Genomic DNA, 14,349 nt, shown 5'->3' with positions numbered 1-14,349 from the left:
ATGTATTGAGAGAACATAAACAATGAATGCTGAGATACTTAACACCTCTCTTACCCCTTAATCCCAGAATGGTGGCAATCTGGCTTTCTATCTACCTGGTGAGGCTATGACCATATGAATAAAAAAATCTAGAAGAATATATATTGAATATTATTTAATAATTATCACAAAGGGTGAGATTACCAGAAAGTCTCACTTTCCATAATATATATTTCTGTAGTGTTGCAATGTTTTGTGAGAAGCATATATTTCCTTGCCTCCTACCAAAAAAGATCAGAGATAGTAAAGAGAAATAACCCTACAATAGATGGGCTGAAGAAATCCACTAGGCTCAAAATGCCTTTGGAATTGGGTTTCTTGCCAAAAGCTATTGTGGCTCAAGTTCTTTGCTTTGAGTGAAATAAAGTTTGCTACCTTTATTTCAACAATTTACAGGATTCGAGTCATGCACAATCTAATACAACCATATACAGACCAACATCTCCCTAGCCACATAGCTAACCCTCTCTCTCATGAATGGTGGAAGCTCTGTCCAGTCAGAGTGAAGTTCATGTTGAGTAGAAGCAAACCAACCTATCATCCCTCTTTTGAGGATGTTTACTGATAGTGCACAAAGAGAAGACAGGTCATTCCAGTTCAGGTGAGAGAATGTCTTGTAGCGCCTAAAGTACTACCCAATCTCAACAGGGACGCAGGATGACTCCCCTAAGACTGATGGGACAACTTCATTCTAAAGTATCCTTCAATAAATTTACACATACACACCCAAAACCCAGACAAACAAAAATGTTATCACTTCACAAGTTCAAGAAAATAGTTTCAGAGCCACTCAATGCATCAGCTTCTCTCAAATATTTAGGCAAAAGGTACAAAAGAAAAAGAGTCAAATGGCCCTCGCCAGTTTGGCTCAGCAGTTAGAGCATTGGCCTGCGAACCAGAGAGTTGTGAGTTCAATTCTGATCAAGGGCAAGTGCCTCAGTTGCAGTTCAGTCCCTGGCCATGGTCGAGATCATGCAGGAGGCAACCAATTGATGTGTCTCTCTCACATTGATGTCTGTCTCTGTCTCTGTCTCTGTCTCTGTCTCTGTCTCTTCCTCTCTCCCTCCCTCCCTCCCTCCCATTCTGTCTGAAAATAAGTGGAAAAATATCCTCGGGTGAGAATTAAAAGAAAAAGAGCCAAATGGAAGAGGTATATATTTTAAAACTAACTGCAAGTTAGGCTTATCATATGCACTATTCATCATTTTACTTCTTTTCTTCTTCTTCTTCTTCTTCTTTTTTTTTTGCTCTTTTCCAACTACCAAAGGCTAGATATGAAAGAAAAAGGAGATAAAATTTGCCCTGGCTGGTTTGGCTCAGTGGTTAGAACGTCGGCTTGTGGACCAATGAGTTTTGGGTTTGATTCCAGTCAAGGGCACACACTCAGTTGCAGTTCGTCCCGGCCCTGGTTGGGTCGTGTGACACAGAGGCAAGCAGTCGATATGGCTCTATCACATCGATGTTTCTGTCTCTCTCCCTTCTTCCCACTCTAGCTGATGATAAATAGAAAAATATTCTCGAGTGAGAAATAAAAATAAAAATAAAAGGAGATAAAATTTAATGTAATATAATTTTGATGTGAAAGAGGAGGTTAAAACCAAAATCAAGAGTGAGATTGTTTTTGAGCATTTTACCTTAAGCCAGTAAAATGATGCTGTGATAAGAGTTATTCTACTCACCTTTCCTGTGTGACACATTTATAAATCTATCACCAGATACTTATTACATAATCATTTACATTTAACTATGGCACAACCCTGAAGTGATAACATAAAAGATTATGACTAAATGAATTTTTAAAAATAAACTATAACATAAATCATAACAAAGATAGAAAATCAACATTTTTTCTTCCTCCACTTACTAGTTGTTACACAATGAAGAGTATTTGCCTGGTGCTTAGAATTTATTGCTTCTATGGAAATCACCAGCTGTCCTTCTAACAATGCTCCCTTTGCTGTTTCACACTTCCAGTGAATTATTAAATATTTCAAAATCTGAAAAGGGCACAATTCAAAGAAAACACAATTTTCTTTAGAAATTATGGTAATAAATCTGTATGATACAGTTAATAATTTAAAAAAAATAATACTCTTGCTTGCAAAATGTCAGATTTACATTTGTTCAGAACAAAGCATTGTGTCTAAACAGAAGAAATAGCTTAGGGGAGTGACATAAGAAAGGAGACAGTGAAATTCAACACAATGCCCAACAAGACAGAAAATGGAAACACTAAATTGCTTTATTCAAAGGATAAGTTCATCTGGAAATAATAATTTGAAAAAACTAAGTGGGAGTTTGTTTTTCCTATTTATTTATTCCCAAATAAAATCCAACATTAAGTTATGACTCATGTTTACCTTTCATTAAATCAACATTTCTGAGGGTCAGAAACCTAGTTAAGAGCACTGGCTCTGCAGGCAGATGCCTGTTTTTGAATCCTAATGCCCCAAATTCTAACACATGACCTTGGGCAAGTTACTTCTCTATACCTCAGTTTCCTCATTTATAAAAATGAGAACAGCCTGGCCGGTGTGGCTCAGTGGTTGCACATCAACCCATGCACCAAGAGGTTGCTGGTTCGATTCCCAGTCAGGGCACATGTCCAGGTTGTGGGCCCGATTCCCAGTGGGGGGCATGCAGGAGGCGGCCAATTGATGTTCTCTCTCATCGATGTTTCTCTCTCTCTCTCCCACTCCCTTCCTCTCTCTTTAAAAAAAAAAAAATGAGAACACGCTAGATCTGTGTGGCTCAGTGGATTGAGCATAGCCCCATGGACTGAGAGGTCCTGGTTCCATTCCCTGTCAGAGCTCATGCCTGGGGTTGCCAGTTGGATCCCCAGCGGAGGTGTGCAGGAGGCAGCCAATCAATGTTTCTCTCTTCCGTGGATGTTTCTCTCTCCCTTCCTCTCTCTCTAAAAAACTCAATAAAAACATATTTTTAAAAATGAGAACAAATCTACCACATATGGCTGCTGCTGAACATGAAAAATGCTTAATACAGTGCCTGGCATATAGTAAATGCTTAATGAATATTACCTATTATTTCTAATATGTTCATCTGCAGTTTAAAGACTGCACACAATATTTTAAGTTCAACAGATCGCCAAGACATCTGGATAAAACATTCAATCTTCAGACACATTTGAAATAAAATATATTGTATTTAATTCCATTATTATTTATGAAAGTAGACTCTCACTTCCACTCTAAGGTACCACGGGGAAAATGATTACCCCACCCTTCTTTAAAATAAAGGGCCCTGGCTGGTTTGGCTCAGCGGTTAGAGCGTCGGCCTGCGGTCCTGAGAGACCCGGTAAGGGCATGTACCTCGGTTGCAGTTTGTCCCCGGCCCTGGTCGGTCGTGCGGGTGGCAGCCACTCGATGTGTTCCTTTCACATCGATGTTTCTCTCTCTCTCTCTGTTCCTCTCTCTCCCTCCCACTCTACCTGAACAAAAAAATGGGAAAATGTCCTCGGGTGAGGATAAAAAAAAAAAAATCTAAAAAAGGGGGGGGGGGTGTCAAGATATCTCAGTAAGAGAACTTGGGGACTAAGATCCGAATTTGTACCAGAGTTTATAAAGACGATTTCCAGGCATTCCTACAGCCTAACACTTTCCTTCACACATCCCGTGACTTACTGGGCTCCTTCTGTTAAGATTTCCCCACAGTCTCTTTATCTATAATGAGAGCGCAGGTGGAAAATGAACACTGGCTGACGGGCCTGTGAGTCAGAAGCTCTGTGCTCTATCCTCGGTTCTGTCGCCTGCACAGTCTAATCCTCCGACTTGCTTCGACGATAGCAAAGACCCCAGGAAGGCTGGAAGAACTCAGTGGGTCAGAACCAACAGCCCATGGTTCTGTCTCGTGTCCCTTACGAGGGCGGGGGCTAAGAACTCCCCAGGCGGTGGCAGTGAAAGTGCTGCGATGGATGCACAAAAGTAGCGAGGAGGTGCCAGGTGTTCAGCCCCACCTTCCAGCGCAAGAAAAGAACCGCGGTCCGCAGGTGTGGTCAGAGTGGGCGCGGCCTCGTCCCCGGCCGCCCTGGGTGGCCGCCCCACACCCGGCTGGCCCGAGGGCCGACGGCGACTTTCCCTCCGTCTGCTTTGCACGGACTGGTCCCGACGACTCCCCCCCCCCCCCCCGTGCCCATCCCTTCTGGCCACGGCCCTCCCAGCGGGGGTGGGGCCCCTGAGGGTGGCGTCGCTGCTGGAACACCGGGGCCGCTGTTCGGCAGACAGCTCCATTTCACGAGCCTCGGTTTTCTCAGCTGTGGCGTGGGGGCGGCCGCACGTGGCCGGCCCTCAGCTGAGTAACCATCCCTTCCTGACGTCCCCCGTGCTTCGCTGCCCGCGCGCTCCCACGCTCGGGGCCTCAGCTGCTCCTCGCAACGCCGTGTGTGGCAGGCTGCCCTGCAGCGAATCCTATCACTCCCGAGCCTTCCTCGGCCACCTCGGGCCACGCCACACCCCTGTGCCCCAGCTTCGGGGTCTCCTCACAAAGCCTGTCTCCTCCTAGACTGTGCTCTGCCTTCTCGCCCTTCCCGGCATCACCTCACAGACGGCCACAGCCGTCCCCTCCATTCCGCGTGAGGAGCGGCAGCGAGCCGTGTCGCCAGGTGTCCGCTGCGGCTTCGACCTCTGCCCGCGCCCACGCCCACGCCCACGCCCACGCCCACGCCCACGCCCACGCCCACGCCCACGCCCACGCCCACGCCCACGCCCGGCCGCACAACGCTGTTCCTTCCCGCCCGCGCAGGCCCCGCCCACCGGCCCGCCACGCCTGCGCACTCGGCACGGCCGTCTTCCCTCCCCCTCCCCGCCCCGCCCGCGAGCCGCCGGGACCTGCCCAGAGTCGTGAGGAGCTAAGTGGAGCCGCCGCAGTCCGTGGGCGGACAGGTGGGCGCGCCGCGGGGCTAGGGAAAGCCCGCGGGCGGCGCGCGAGGCTGGAGGCGAGCAGGAATGAGGCCAGGGTGAGACTCCTCCTTCCTCTCGAAAGAGACTTTCCCACGGTTTCGCCGAGGCGCAGCCCTTCTCCCTTTCAAAACGCGTCGGCTGTCCTCTGCCCGGAGAAGTGGCTGGTGCCGGGGTCTCGACCCCCAAGTAGCCTCACAGCTGCGGGGGGGCTGCCCCAGGTGCCCCAAGCCAACTCCTGGTTCCCAGGCTTAGCAGATAAAAACGCAGGGCGGACAGTGAAATTTGCATTATAGTTTAAAAAGAGAAAGAAAAAAAAATCTTAAGCATACATGTGTTCCATGCAATATTTGGGACAAACTTATACTTACAATTTTATTTGGTCATTTGAAATTTAAAACTGGCCGTCCTCCCAACAGGGGACTCTTTGGGAGGACGAAAATTATTCAGAATTAAATAATTCCAATTTATTTATCCCAGGCAGGTTCCCAAGCCTAATTCCAAGGTGCCCAGCCAGCCCCAGGCAGGACCTGAAAGGGAACCCTCGCCCCCAGGGAAAAGACCCCGCCCCACGCTCGACTCCACTAAAAATGCCAAGGGCATGAGCTGGCTTTCCTAGGCTCCACTGACAGAAGTAGTTCTGGGGTTTACCACGAGTGTCCCCGCTGAAAGGAAGGTAGTAGTGCTCCAGACTCCAGCTGCAGGGCTAGAGCAAGTTCAGGGAGGGGCGTGGCAAGAGGGGGTTGAGCCCAGATGGATGATCTGGCTGCTGGTTCCTCGGGCAGCCAAAAGCAAACTAGTGAGAGAGATTCCTGCCTGGCAGAGAGTTGCCCAAAGAAAAGGGTGGGACAGGGTGTTGGCTGCTTTCCTTCAGGGAAACTTCCAGCTCCAAGAAGCCAGGATTGGGCAGAACAGGCGGGGGAGCTGGCCGAGTGCCTGTCCAGTGCACAACCTTGGTGCTACTCCAAAGAACACATCTACTGAAACCTGAATCATAGCTTTCTTGAGTCTGAGCTCAGCCCTGTTGACCACCCTCCCTCCCCATCTGAGTTGCTCACAGGTAAACCTATTAAAGAAAGGTGGGTTTAATTTCTGGAAAATTCATCATAATATTATCTCAGCCTTGATAAGCTGGCATTTGGAGGAATCACTGGAGTCTTTCTCTCCTTTTCACTCCCTTCTCTCTCAGGTGTCCCCTTTAGGAAGTGGAGTTACCAAGGGGAAGGGAGTTAACGTTCATTGAATGACTGCCTGTTGTCACCTCTGGCTCTTTTTTTTTTTTTTTTTTGAGGGGGGGGTACATGCCCCTAGCAGGAACCAAACCTGGGACTCTCTGGTCCACAAGCCAATGCTCCAACCATTGAGCCAAACCGTCCAGGGCACCACTGGCTCTTTATACAAATTTTTAACTCTCACAGGATCTTGTGAGACAATTTTTGTTTTTTTTGTATGTGCCCCTAGCAGGAACCTAACCCAGGACTCTCTGGTCCGCAGGCCGACGCTCCAACTGCTGAGCCAAACCAGCCAGGGCTTGTGAAATAATTGTTATCATCACTATGTGATGGGTGAGAAACCAAGGTAATGAAGATGGCTCTTTAAAATATTTCCCATGGAGAATGTTGGCCTAGCAGAAAATGTCTCACCTTGAGAATGGCATTGGGAATGAAGGGTGGAGGAACAGTTGCTAGTGTAGTACTTCAGATGAGTTGGTCATCCTGGCTTCCAGTCCTTATTCCCAGAGCGAGCCTTGGGGATGTTCATGCAGTGGAACACCCAGCACCATCCTGAGGCAGGGGAGGCCTAACAGAGGTAGCCAGGCCACACAGCTCCTCACCCCTCCCTACCAGATGTAGGCAGAATCGGAGAAAGGAGCCTTTAACAGAAGGGCCTGCCATTAGGACTTCCACAGCATAAACCTCTGCAAGGTTTGGTGCAGGCTTGACATTTGGTTGGCATCTACTCTGTGCTAAATGATCTTCACCATTTATTCTAAGTAATCCTCCCAACGTTGTATGGGAGATGTTGTTATCATTCTATAAATGTTGAAGATGGTGTTCCAAGAAGGAGTTGTATCACACTGAGTTTGTAAACAGCAGAGCCAAAATCTGAAACAAAAAATTTTAAGTCCCTTTTCCACTCCCCCCCAGCTACCCAGTGCATCTCCCACCCGGCTGTGACCTGCCTAATGGCTTGTCTCAGAATTCTATAGTATGGGAACATGAATATTACCATGAGAAGCAAACCCCTCCATGAGAAAGTTAAGGAGCCAATGAACTCAGATGCTCTCATCTCTCCCAAACTAAGGCTTGAATGAGGCACAGCATCCAGCCCTTCTCTCACCCAACAATTTTTGCCCCCAACCTGTTTAGGGTCTAGTGTCTAATATATTGTTGGACTGACTCCACATTATTAAAACTCTTTTTACTCAGACCTCATCTTCGGAGTAATAGAATGTTAGAGCCAGGAGGAACTATAAAGTAGAGGTTATCAGTTATTTTCAATAGATGAAGAAATTTGAGCTCCAAAGAAGTTAAATGATCTGCACAAGGTTAAGGTCACCTAAGTCAACCAGGTCACTCAAGGAGCCTGTGGATGCTGCTCTGGGTATTTTTAGCCCTGGTGTTCAGGGTTTGAGCAGTGCCTTCATGGGGCCAGCTCTCCCCTCTCCTTAGACTTAGTGGCATACTGATTCTCCTTGCATGCCTCCATTCACCTCAGGGTTTGGATTAGTGTCTCAGGTCCACTCTGAACAGTCTGAGAAGAAATCCCCTGTCTGACCAGAAGAGACCCCACTTGACGAGCCCCAGATTGATTCTGACCTGAACCCAAGGATTTGAGTGGAACCAGAACATCCTAGGGAATGCTGCCAGGTAAACAGTGACATTGTAGGAACTGTTGAGCTGGCTTTCCCTTCTGAATGTGCTCTTTCTGGGTATATCATTCCTAGACACTTCTTAGGTCCTACCTTGTTCTCAGGCTCCCTTAGAACATTCAGAGGCCCTGAAGAGACTGACCCCAGGAACTTGGGTGAAAAATATCCCTGAGGTCCCCCTTATCAGGCTGATGCAAAATCAAGTCCATTTGAGGAGCGAGCTTCTTTCCCTCTGGGAAACTATTAAAAGAGGCTGTTTCCCATAAAGACCACAGGAAAGGGTTAACTGCTTCTCTCAGGTCCTGAGCAAAGTCTGTCCCCCACCAGTTTCCATAACCGGGTTTCCTGAAATGGAGCAGGTCCCAGGTGCCTCTCCACTAATCACATCCTTGGAAATGGGGCCATGAAGCTCAGATTAGCTCATCCCTTCACCTTCTTGAGGCCTTCTCCACCTGGAGCACAGAATCTGGGGCAGCTTCACCACTCACCTCTCTGCTTTCTGATCAGGGGTCACACAGGGATGTTCATGCGGAGGAATATTAGGGGACACTAGAGGCCATAGTGGTGCTGACTTTTGTGCCATTTCTTGGACTACAGCATTGATTCTTTGTCACTCTAATATTTATGGGCAAAATAAAGATCCCCCCACCCCAGGACACTACCAAAGTTTGCAATGACTAGAGTGTTTTCTTCTTCACCCCATTCCCTGTTTTCTTCCTCTCCTTCTTAAAATGACTGACAATGATACTAGGTAGCTTACTGTTTTTCCTAGCTGACAATCACCCTTTGCACAGAGTCTGGTTTCTCTACCAGTAGCAGGTTTTGGGGTCAGCCCAAGAGATTTTATCCCTTTCCTGCTAGTGTCCAATTTTTCTACTTCCTAGATAACCAGTAAAATCTGTATCACAAAGTGGTTCTTCCCTCTGTAATTGGATTTTTACCTTCTTTCTAGGCAGGTGTATTTGTCCTGCCAACTGATGTCCACTGGAAGGGAAGTATTCTTTGTAGCATAGAAGCTTTGGGAATGGAAACAGCAGTGTAATCTGGTCACTTTTGGCCAAGTAAACCTATTTGATCCAAAGGCCAGATGATCAACTTTATTTGAAAGACAAATAAGCCCTGGCCGGTTTGGCTCAGCGGTTAGAGCGTCAGCCTGCGGTCCTGTGAGACCCGGGTTCGGTTCCCGCTAAGGGCATGTACCTCGGTTGCAGTTTGTCCCCGGCCCTGGTTGGTTGTGCGGGTGGCAGCCACTCGATGTGTTCCTTTCACATCGATGTTTCTCTCTCTCTCTGTTCCTCACTCTCCCTCCCGCTCTACCTGAACAAAAAAATGGAAAAATGTCCTCAGGTGAGGATAAAAAAAAAAAAAAAGAAAGACAAATAAGCTAACTGGGACAAAGATTTGTGTTCTAGGAGCCCCACTAAAAAGAACCCTGGCTGAACGTGTTCAATCTTGGTTCAGTCTTTTGTATGGTCACAGTACTCTGAACTACTTTACCAGGAATGCTGGTGTACAAAGTCTCTAAAACTGGTAATATGGAACCTCAATTGAGCTGATTTTTCACTGACCTCTGAAGTTGATCTTGATCATCATGAGTTCTAGTTTTCAGGCCACTTCTATCTTCTGTTTCCTCAACTTTCATTCTCGCCAGTTGTAAACAGGCTGTGGGACCGAAAGTCTAAAAGAGTCAGGATGTCTGAATTCTTTTCCCATTTTACCACTCACTTTAGGTGTTACATTCTCGTTTTCCACATCTAAAATAGGAAAACTCGCCCTGGATAGTTTGGCTCAGCGGTTAGAGTGTCGGCCTGCAGTCCATAGAGACCCAGGTTCGGTTTCCGCTAAGGGCACGCACCTTGCTTGCAGTTTGTCCCCGGCCCTGGTTGGGTCGTGCGGGTGGCAGCCACTTGATGTGTCCCTTTCACGTCGCTGTTTCTCTCTTTCTTCCTCTCTCTCCCTCCCACTCTATCCGAACAAAAGATGAAAAAATGTCCTCGGGTGAGGATTAAATAAATAAATAAAATAAAATAAAATAGGAAAACTTTCCCAGGAATGTAGTTAAAATAACATCTGTGAAACAATTTGAGAGTTTTAGCATCTTCAATTTAGAAGAAATCTTAGAAGTCATTTAATCTCGTATTCCCAACCAGAGGAACACTATTTTTCCAGTTCATTTCCTTTATCCCTACCCCTCTTCCTAAACAGTCTTTCTCTGCTTCCTTTCTCATGTCTTCCTTGTATCCAAGATGGAGAATTGATCTGGTTTGCACAATATATTTAGTGTATTTAGGGTTGGGAAACACTGCCCTAATTCACCTCCCTATTTCATGCAATAGTCATTCCAACAGTCCTGACAAATCGATACCTAGCTTTTACTTAAATATCTAGTGTTGGGAAATTTGCCACTTCAGAATCAACCCATTCCAGTTTTGGAGAGCAGTGTTTTGGTGGAGATTTTTTCATTATATTGAATTGAAATCCTCCCCACTGTATCTTCCACTCATTGATCCCAGCTCTACCCTCTGAAACTACAGAGAATTTATCTAATCCTTTTATAAAGGGAACTGGGGAATACCCAGGATTGTTATTGTTAACTTGTCACAGTGGTTCAGACCTGGCCTGAGTGATCACATTACAGATGTCCTGTGCTTTGTACACTAGCTGTGTTCCTAAAGCATCATATAAACTCCGTTTTGTGTGAATCAAATCATTTTAGACATACTGGGACTTTGACTGTTTAAAGGAAACCCTGTTTTCAGTTTTCTCATAAATTGAGAAATACCTTTTTAATACAAATAACCTCCCCCATTAACCTTTTATGCAAATCTAGATTTTCATACAACATCACGGGCATACCTCGTTTTCTTGCAATTCACTATATAGCACTTCAGGGATGTTGTGATTTTACAATTGAAGACAAGACCCTCCACCAGCAAAAAGATTACAACTCACTTTATTGCATTGCTTGCTTTTATTACATTGGTCTGGAACCAAACCTGCAGTATCTCTGATGTATATCTGTTATGTTTTAGTTAAGGCAAGATTTACCTACATTCAAAACAAGTAAAATAATGATAACAGCAACAGCTAACATTTACTGAACCCTTACCAGGCATCAGGCATCGTGCACCTGACATGCATTATTTAATTTCTAACCACAATGTCTTTAAAATGACCCCCTATTTACAGATGAGAAAACCGAGGCTCAGAGAAATTAAATAACTTGTTCAAGGCCATACAATTATAATGTTTTGGGCCATAATTTCAACAAGGCCATAAGACTCCATAGTCTTGTTCCTAACCACCAGGAAGTTTCAGATGCCAATAATAGTTGAACAATAATAAGTAAATTAGGTTACAATACAGAAAACTGACTGTAAATTTCTGTAGCTTCAAAGTTGTTCACTAAACCTACACTTTTTGGGTTCTAGCACTTAGGTTTCCTAGCACAATTCACATTTTCCAGTGCAATTTGATCAAGGAACCCCAAATACTTCTCTTGAGCTAGCTATTAGTAGTAAGCAGATGCTGCCCAAATTTATTTCAGGAACACGGGTATGATCACACATTTTTTTCAAGGGAACTGTGTATTACCAGGGGTTTGTTGCATAAGCTTCTTAGAAGAAAGGAGTAGTTCATTATTGACAGTAGTTCATTATTGACTGGCTGGTGTGGCTCAGAAGTTGAGCATCAACCCATGCACCAAGAGGTCACCAGTTCAATTCCCGGTTAGGGCACATGCCCAGGTTGTGGGCCAAATCTCCAGTAGGGGGCAAGCAGGAGGCAGCTGATCAATATTTCTATCTCTTTCCCTTCCTCTCTCTCTGAAAAATCAATAAAAACATATATTTTTTTTAAAGTTATGAGAATCATGGTTGATCCTAACCTTCTCCCAGATGGTTTGGAACCATTCAAATGAGTTGTTAGGCCCAGTTTGTTTGTTTTTGTTTTTTTAAGAAAATTTATTTATTTATTTATTTATTTATTTATTTATTTATTTATTTATGTATTTTTTGCTAAACCTCACCTGAGGATATTTTTCCATTGATTTTTTTTTTTTTTTATCGAGTGGAAGGGAGGGGGGGGGGAGAGAGAAACATCAATGTGAGAGAGACACATCGATTAGTTGCCTCCGTGCATGACCCCAACTGGAGATCGAACCTGCAACCCATGTACGTGCCCTTGACCGAGAATCGAACCCGAGACCCTTTGGTCCGAAGGCTGATGCTCTAAATGCTGAGCCAAACTGGCCCAGTTTTTAATGGTGTTTAGGTTTGGAACTTAAAAATAGTTTTGGAGGGATGGTTCATAAATAAGTGCTATTTTGAATCTAAGCTGGACAAAGATAAATGGATGTAATACTTCTGTGTCAGAGCAGTTGCATTTTCTCCAGTTTAGTCAACAACAGCATTCACTCACAGTGTTGCTCAGCTCAGAACACATCCCTCAGGGCTCCTGGAACCCCAGACCTTTCTACACTATGTCAGGGAGCTCCAGGTAGGACTCTCTTCTGTCCTCCAGGCCCCATCTCCCCACACCCTACCATCAGAATGCTCCTTTTGACTTAAGACTCTGTCTTGGCTCATCTGCAGACTTTCACTTTCAAATACATGATCATTCTTTGCAAATCATGTCCCAAGCTGGCATTACACTGGCCTGCTGGTCCACAGTAGTTGCAGGAAGTCAGGTCTGTCCTTGTGAGGTGCTGGCACGCCCTTTGCAAGCCAGCCTTTCTGACCTTTACTCATATATCAGGCTGTTTACAATTTCAGTCAGAGACTCAGGTGAGGAAATAGGTACTTTTCTTTACTTCTCAACCTAGCCCTTTAGACCCCATTTCTACTAATGGCAGAAAAATGATTACCTGAAAAATGCCAACTCAAGACAATCATTTCAAGTGGCATATGCAGTCTCTTAGGCTTCTCTTCCCTATGCCCCTCCCTTCATGGTTGTTCTAGTTTGGGATATATGTATCATTCTGATATCAGAGGAGGCACATAAAAGGCAAGTGCCATCTTCTGTCTCTCTTACCTAACTGATAAAGAGTAGCTTCCTTCACTTGGCCCTGGCCACTGGGCTCTATGGCCAGTGCATCTGTGACAGAGTTCCCTGGCAGGTCGAACCTGTGATCTTGGTATAGACAAAGCGCAGCGATTGTTTAATGGAGAGCTTGGTGGCTCCCACCTCAGCGATTCCTGGTACTACTGAACCTCTGTCTGCTCCCTAACTTGGTCAGGTACCCCTCAGCCCCTCCTGTGGGGTTTTTCCCTCCCCCCACTCCAAATCAATCCCCACAGGCACCCTAACTTTCAGTTTTCATGTCCCTCTCACACTCCTCCCGGGCAGGGCACTGAGGAACTTTTAAGATTTCTTCCAAATGTCAAGGAGCCAAAGAGAATCAGATTTGGAGAAGGCTGGAATTGGTGAGGACATGGAATTTATCTTGAACCTCCTGTGCCTCCACAGGTGACAATGCCATTTGTACTCTGTGGCAGTTGTCCCTTCTGGCACAGGGTACTCTGAATGGCTGTGCCTTCTCAGAGTCCCAGGAATGACATGGAGCTTAAGCTCTTTCTGTCCATTATTGTTGGTGGTGGAGACAACAAAGTCCCACAGTTGCATCTAAACTCTTGCTCTCCTTTCTCAATCCTTTTCAATTCTTCTCCAAGCTCAAAAAAGATTATATTTTCTATGTGGAGGGGAAACTTACACGTTCTTTCCAATTCAGCAGTTGATGGGATAAATTCTGAGCTTTGGGTTTATCAGGTTCTGTTTCTTGACATTTAAAGGGAAGCTTCTGCAGGAAAAAAAAATTCCTTTCTTCCTGGCCTGAATTCACCACACATGCTCTCTTGCCCTCTGTTTTCCCTCCCGCTAACATTCTCTCTATTTCTCACATGCACCATGCATCCTGCAGCATCAGGCCTGGTATCCACACACTCTGTGTCCCTGTAGCGGAGAGCATGGCTCAAGTGTCAAACTGTCTGGATTAATTAAAATCCCAGCTCTACCTCTGCCTGGTTCAATGTCACTTAATCTCTCAGTGACTCCGTTTCCTCTTCTGTAAAATGGGATTAATCCTTACCTCTCAGAGTTGTTACAAGAATTAAATGAAATGATATGTGTAAAGTACTAGAAGGATAATTCCCAATTAATGTAGTAACAGCAATTATTATTCTTCATTCTCTGCCTGGTTAATGCTCTCATATTTCAGATCTAGCTCAGATGATCTGACCTTCCTAACCAGGTTATGACTCACTATTTTATTCTCACATAGCATCCTGAACTTTTCATTCATTACACTCATTATCCTTTTTTTAAAATATGTTTTTATTGATTTTTTTTAAAATTTTTTAGAGAAAGGAAGGGAGAGGGAATAACATCAATGTGAGAGAGAAACATCAATCGGCTGCCTCCTGCATGCCCCCTACTGGGGATCAAGCCTGCAACCCAGGCATGTGCTGTGACTGGGAATCGAACCAGGACCTCTCAGTCCATGGGATGATGCTCAATCTCAATGCACTG

At 45.3% G+C, this 14,349-nt stretch overlaps 1 protein-coding gene across 1 annotated transcript in view; it reads right to left on the bottom strand.

Moving 5' to 3' along the window:
- Positions 1-9,414, bottom strand: part of CUNH11orf80 (chromosome unknown C11orf80 homolog) — a 74,797-nt gene extending 65,383 nt beyond the window's left edge. Inside the window, exon 1 of the mRNA XM_036259680.1 lies at positions 9,393-9,414. Within this exon, the coding sequence (XP_036115573.1) occupies positions 9,393-9,414 (22 nt within the window). The remainder of the gene's footprint in view (positions 1-9,392) is intronic.
- Positions 9,415-14,349: the final 4,935 nt, after the last annotated feature.

The sequence above is a fragment of the Molossus molossus genome, unplaced genomic scaffold, assembly GCF_014108415.1.
Source record: "Molossus molossus isolate mMolMol1 unplaced genomic scaffold, mMolMol1.p scaffold_m16_p_13, whole genome shotgun sequence".
NCBI classification, from domain to species: domain Eukaryota; kingdom Metazoa; phylum Chordata; class Mammalia; order Chiroptera; family Molossidae; genus Molossus; species Molossus molossus.
This window is presented reverse-complemented; position numbering and strand designations above follow the sequence as displayed.